General features: G+C 48.6%; 1 protein-coding gene across 1 annotated transcript in view; it reads right to left on the bottom strand.

The window, feature by feature from the left end:
* Positions 1–404: 404 nt before the first annotated feature.
* PTBP1 (polypyrimidine tract binding protein 1) overlaps positions 405–6,709 on the bottom strand; it is a 13,223-nt gene continuing 6,918 nt past the window's right edge. The window contains exons 8-14 of the mRNA XM_009874019.1: positions 6,584–6,661; positions 5,147–5,289; positions 2,515–2,548; positions 1,912–2,004; positions 1,395–1,611; positions 1,072–1,149; positions 405–648 (exon numbers count right to left, since the gene is read on the bottom strand). Coding sequence (XP_009872321.1) covers positions 516–648; positions 1,072–1,149; positions 1,395–1,611; positions 1,912–2,004; positions 2,515–2,548; positions 5,147–5,289; positions 6,584–6,661 — 776 coding nt within the window. The 3' untranslated portion in view covers positions 405–515. The remainder of the gene's footprint in view (positions 649–1,071; positions 1,150–1,394; positions 1,612–1,911; positions 2,005–2,514; positions 2,549–5,146; positions 5,290–6,583; positions 6,662–6,709) is intronic.

Consider the following 6,709-nt stretch of genomic DNA (forward strand, 5'->3'; position numbering starts at 1 on the left):
GGTTTGTGCTGGGCGAGTTGGGAGCTCCTGTGACACCGTGCAGTTTGCGAAATCCTGACTCAAAGGCGCTAAAGTGAATTTACACAGTGGTTTTAGGTCTTTCAAGGCATGGATGGGTAAAGAAAATAAAAAAGGCATCAACGTGAAACCTGATAAACTTGTTAGGATCTGCTTTTCGAGGGGAGGAGGAGCAGGAAGGGGGGGGAATTTCCCAGAGCAGGTTCCAAAGTGTAAACTTGAACTTGTGATTTTTATTTGAACAGTCAAGATTGTTACCCATCACCGCAAGGTTAGCAATATGAATTAGATTTAATTTTTTTTTAAAAACCGGTAAACTGATTTCTCTTTAAAAAAATAAAATCTCTGGTCTTTTAAGGTCACTTCAGCTGCATTTTTAAAGTGGCTTTTTTTCTGGAATGATGGAAGTTGAAACCCTAGTGTTCAGCCCTTTAAGGTCAAGGCTGAACCCAAGAGGTTTTAAGTCAAGTCCGTTTTGTCTCACACCTTCCAAAGCTTTAAATGGTGGACTTGGAGAAGGACACACGCAGGTGGTGGTTCTCACCCAGGTCATGGTTATGGAGGTCAATGAGCGACTGAATGGCTTCTTCCACGGAGCCCATCTGGATCAGAGCCATCTTACGGTCCTTCCTGGCGAGACAGGAGCAGCGGAGGCCGCGCTCAGCACCACCACAGGCAGCGCCGCCCGGCCCCACGCACGGCTCCTCACCCCGCACTCAACCAGAGCAGCAGAAAAGTAATTACCCACGTACTGCAACAAACCGCCCTTTCACGTGGATGAACAGGCACAGCCCCGCGTCTCGGCTACCGCGGCTTTGTGCAACTCGCACCCGCCACACGCTGAGCCCAGGGCTGCTCTGGAGCCCCCCCCGCCACACGCTGAGCCCAGGGCTGCTCTGGAGTTCTTCAGGCCAGAGTCAAACCCCCCTGTTGGCGACAATTCCGCTCGCCTCTCACTGCACCCGAGCTGGAACCCGACGGGAACCAAGTCCTTCCACCCTCCTCCCACTGCAAAGCTCAGGGTAAGGACAGGACGCGAGAGAAAACACTTACTGGAAGAATTTGAATCCTTTGACCATCCCACCATTGCTTGAAAACAACATCTTAAGGTCTTCTTCAGTTATCGAAGGTCTGAAACAAACAGTTTTTCTAGTCAGGTGTCCACTGACAGACTGAATTAATCTCCTAGAAGGAATTATCCGAGCCTTTTCTAAATTCTCTACCAGTATCTTCTCGGAACAGAAAGGTTATGAGAGCAACGGGAAGACGGGCGAGCCTTCCTCCTGCCAGCAGCAAAGCTGACCCCACTCACTTGCCCCAAACTCACACACACTTTCCTACTCGGCTGCTTCGGAACTCTCCAGGCGGATACTTACGGAATATTGGACAGGTGTAGAGTGGCAGAAGGGGGAAAGATGTTTTGGAAGTTTTTGGAGCCTGGTTTCTTGAAACGATGTAGAGGAGAGTTCCCGTAGTCCTTGGTCAGGCCGTGGTCCTCCTGCCCCTCGCGGGGCAGCTGCACCGTCTGGTGCTTGGACAGCGTGATGCGGATCGGCTTCCCGTGGAGCTTCTGGCCATTCAAGTGGCTCATGGCTGCGGGAGGGCGACAGGCAGCGCTCAGCCCCGCGGCTCAGCGCCACCAAAACTTCCGCCTGCTCTCCCCCGGCAGGCGCCTGCCCTGGTCCTTCCCCCCCAGGTGCCCTGGCCCAAACCAACCTTCTCCAGAGCTGCCCCAAATCCACACCACGCAGGCAGGCCAGCAATTAAGCGCGTGGACACGCTCAGGTTTTGGGGGTCTTTTTTTCCCCCGAAGAGAAGAAAGGACCGATGTGAAAGCTTTAATTACCCATCAGGTCTCGACGCTAACGGTCGAAGACTTTGAAGCTCACTTACCAAGCTGGGCCTGGTTTCCATCAGCCATCTGAACGAGGGCATTCTCTTTCTTATTAAATAAAATCTTCACCCTCTGCACATCACCATAGACTCCTTCAAAAAGTGAGGAAACAAGAACGGTCTCAGGCGGGGGGAAAAAGAAAACTGACAAACTCTCATTCAGCTTAACATTAGCTAAATCAATCCAACAGCAAAAACATTCATTCACAACCAGAGCTGATCTCATTCCAACCGTGGTTACTTATTCTGCTCTAATTAAGGAAAATTCTTATATAGCAGAATAATAATGGAACAATACATTAAAGAAAAAGACACTGGGTTTCAGCAAAAAGCAAAAAAATCTTACTGCCAGAAGACTGGACAATTTAGCATGCTATCACAATTTAAAACTCTAACAAAAGACATGCAAAGCAATAAACCATGCATAACTCAACATAAAATAAAAGGCAAACTAAATTAAACAGCAAACTAAGTAAACAATGTAAAAACAAAATTACGCATTCAAAAAATGGCAAACTGCAAACTGTACATTTCTGAAGTATCAAAAAAGTAATCTCAAATAAATGAAAAACAAGGTAATAAAAAGTGTGAATAATAACATACCGAAAAGAATAAAGAGGCATTGGGGTGTAACTCTCTTTAGAGAACAGCAGAGCAAGGCAGCGGAGGGACAGGGAAGAGGTAAGGAATCGAAGGGGAGAGCGAGGTTGCACAAATCGTCCACAACGAGGAAGGGCAGAGTCCCCGCAGGAAATGGCGAAATTGGTTGATGGATGATGAAGTTTTCAAGATGGTTAATATTGAAGGGCAGGTTGGTTTCCGAAGAGCAGGGTTTGGTTTTTTTTTTTTTTTTGGAAGGGGAATGTTTTTATTTTTTGTTTCAAGCAACAACAGGAAGCAGAAGTACCGTGCAGTCAGTTGGCAAAGAAATTCCGGATCAGGGGAAGAAAAAAAATTCAGGGATGGGGAGAAAAGAAAAAAGTAGCAAAAAACACAGGTCAGTAAATACATAAGGAAATATGTAGTGTTCCATCAGTCAGATTTATAGAATTCTACATACAATAACTTGTTTACAGAAACAGTTAATAGGTTTTACCTAGTGGAACACAATGATAAAGAAAAGGCATTTTTACTTAAGATATACAAAGAAGTAAGAGACAGTATCACAACGGAGTGACTCCTACAGCCCTTAATATTGAATTAAGATTAATTAATTAATTCTGGGCACTTCCTAGAATTTGACTAAAATGTTTTCTTCAATTGCAAGAACTTCTGAGAAGAGCTGGCTGGATGGACCAAGCCAAGCACGGCCGTATTTGCTGCTTCGGGACGGGCGGGCGCAGGAAGCAACACTGGGTGGCAACGGATCGAGGGAAGCCCAACTTGGAGACCACCAGCGCCTCGGCAGGGAGGGATCGTCTGGACAAGGGGCTGCGCCGCTACAGAAACTCCAGCGGCGTGCCCGGGCGCTCGCTCTGCAGGGACCTGGTCCCTCCTTCACAGCAGAGGTCCCTGCTCCCCTCCAGCCCCGCGGCTCGACCTCCCGTGCACAAACCCAAACCTGCAGAAACCCAAACCTGCGGCTGCCCAGCCCCAAGGGCAGGAGGAGCAGCTCTGCCCCCCGCGGCAGCACCAACCCTGTGGGCAGGTGAGACAAAGTCACTGCAAGCCCAGACATGCAGACTTCTTCCACTCCTCAGGGAGAGGAAAAAACGGAGCCGTTTCAGTTTCCGTGATTCTCCTTCAGGGAAACACCCGTATCAGCACAGAGTAGTCACTCCGGAGAAATACCGTCTCTTAACTAACTGTTGTGGCACAGGTAAGTTTCTACAACACTGATTACACAGGCAATGGAAAAAGTTTCAGGTCTGTTAGTTCACAGCTTCAGTACAAGTATCAAAGTCTCTCTAGCCCAAAGACAAGCTGGATGGATAGTGAAGAGCTCATAAAACAATCACAAGGCATGAAATAACCGCTCGCTCCTACTAGAACGGGAGCTGTGCCAGCGCTCGGAGCTGCGGGCGGTTTCGCAGCGGCACGCCGGTCCCGAGCAGCGATGCCAGCGCTTAACGCTCACGACCTGTGTCTGAACAGCAAGTCGCGGGACCAGGCCAGAGCCGGCAGTTCCTGGAATGGCCGAGGAGTTCCCAAGGAGAAAGCACAACTCGTCCAAACCAGCCCCTGCCCTTATTTCATGCCCTGGAGAAAACAGCAACGACAGATCACAAGAGCAGTCGGAGGTGCTGACCCAACGGGCTCAGCTCATCCAGGTAAACATTTTAATCCTTCATCACATCCAGGCTTCCCCTTTGATGCGAAAGAGGTTTTGTGGTTACTCTGACATCGCTGGTAAGTTTTATAGCTTTGCCAAGTAGTATTAACCTGTGTGCACAGTCCCACCGGTTAAAGTGCTGCTCAGCAGAGACTCTCGCCACACTCTGATGCACACACTACAAGTTTCTACACTTTCAATCCAACAGAGTCAAAAGCTGACTGAAGAAAAATCCAAGACACCCGTATCAAATTCTCTTACAATGCTGTCTTTCATTAAAGACTTTTGTTCGAGTATTATTTGCTTTATTTTTAAAGAAACCCATACTTTTCAACTCACTAAGTTAAGCAGAATTGAAAATGTAAACTGTGAGCTGTTACGGGGTTTAGCTAAGGAAAAACTTCCAGGAATCTTGGAAAGGGAAAATGTGCAAGCACATGGCAGAGGAAATACTGCACAGGTACGAGGTCAAGCTGGCGGGGGTCCAGACACTACACAGAAAGAGCAGAGGTCAGAACGAACTCTCTCTGTAGTTGTGAATTAATGTATTAAAAACTAGAACATGCTAAGGAAAAGAAAGAATGGACATGGCTGTTCTGTGACCCAAATGACACTAATTCCATGGGAATGGCAGGGAGGCTCCAAACAAAAGAGGGAGGAAGGGACAGGCATTGTAGTCTTTATGGGACAAGAGCAGGCAGGCAGCATCCTTGGCTTTGAACCAAGGAAGAGCAAGACTTTAATTTGAGATGGACTTTCTCATTTCCCTTCAGCAACTAGAGTACTGATCTGCTTTGAATTTTAGAGCTGGCAGAGCACGTCATCGGCTTTTCTAGTTTTGCCGTTTCCTTTAGGATACAGTAGGATTTCACTTTCAATGAGTTTCAGCACAATCGTGTTCAGAAAGTGAAGGCAGAGGTAATAGGAAGGAGAAAAACAAAGTAAAGTTAGGACTCCACTAACCTCAGGATTCAGATTGCTAACGAGCAGAACGGAGTTCCCTGCCCCAGTGAGGCCGGGAATGGCAATCCGTCCCGCCGCAGCCGCTGCAGCTGCTGGGATAGCCAAAGGAGCTAGTGCTCCGTGAACATTTGGAACTGTCAGGCCTGGAAATCAAAGAATATTAACCAGTGAAGAAGTTAACAGCACGTACTCTAGTGTATTTGCTGCACCAGAAGGGAGAATGGCACACCTTCGGTGACATGCACGTGAGCACTCGACACAGTGACCACGTATTCTAAGAGCAACAGGGGCCTCCGATTCTGGTGCTGCAGGAAATGCTGGGATTTCTGATGGTATTTGCTCTTGCAGTGCCTGGTGCTGAACAGGTGCCTCTCGGCACTCTCTTGTGACTACAACGGTTGGCGTGGCTCACAGGAAGCGGAATCAGCACAAAGCCCCAGCTCTGCCGGTGCAGGGAAGGTATCACACGGTGCATTTGTCAGGGCCTTTCCAACCCGGGCATGCCACAAACGCTTTGTTCTTAACCATGCACAGAACAATCAGACACGCTGTGCCGCCATCAGCTCATCTCTTCCCCAACGGAGAAACACCGAAGCTCTATCTGTAGGCATTTCTGGGCTGCTCACAGGAGCAGCTGGCACCTCGCTGTATTTATTAATCAGCCCTCCAAAGGGAAGAGCTTTAGAGCTCAAGAAGCAACTGCCGGGAATAAATTCAACGAAATTACTCCTCCCAGCAGCACTGTACTCCCCAACAGGACCTTAACAAAACAGTAATGGCTCAGCAGTTCGATCCGTGCTTGTTGGTCATAAGCAAGGAAATTCCATCCAGTTACAAGGAAGCCAACAGAGCCCGGGATGCTTTGAAAACAAAGCAGGAACTGTTTAGTCTCGCGCTCCAGCAAGGGCATTTAGCACCTCGCACCCAAGGCCTTCGGCTCGGGCACTTGGCCACGGCTGTTCCCAGCAACTCGTTACCTGCAGCAAGGGCTCTAAACTTCACACACAGAGTGAGGTTTGTGTTTCAGTAGTAGCTTTACTCAAAATATTTAGGTGAAAACAGACAGATTCCTTGCTTTTGACCACATTTGCAGCTCTCAAAGTGAGTTCCCGAGCTCTGTCAGGACATGAGGAAATTCCCAAGGCAGATGGGATCTTCTCCCCATCTGCCCCAGTTATTTTAAATGCTGCCTGTACTGTCCCTCCCATCCCGCTCCTCCTGCAGCCCCGTCACTGGGACGCTGCCCAGCCAGAGGTGCTCGAGCTGCACTCGCCTCTCTCGGAGCCAGGTGAGGAAACATCGCTGCCCTGCCCAGCGCCAGCACTCAGAACTGACACCCCTAACCCCAGCAAAAACAGCCACTACTTAGCTTCGAAACATCAAGATGCTTCAGCAACAGAAAACCTATATAAAACTTCAACTTACGAAATACAGTACCTGCAGCCTGAGGAATGGCAAAGGTAGGGGGAAAGCCAGCTCCTGCATATGGAGAAGCAGAGATTATTCCTGGGGCACCTGGGGAAGACACACACATTATACAAAGACACCCAACAGCAAGCAAAC

The sequence above is a fragment of the Apaloderma vittatum genome, unplaced genomic scaffold (assembly GCF_000703405.1).
Source record: "Apaloderma vittatum isolate BGI_N311 unplaced genomic scaffold, ASM70340v1 scaffold26537, whole genome shotgun sequence".
NCBI classification, from domain to species: Eukaryota; Metazoa; Chordata; class Aves; order Trogoniformes; family Trogonidae; genus Apaloderma; species Apaloderma vittatum.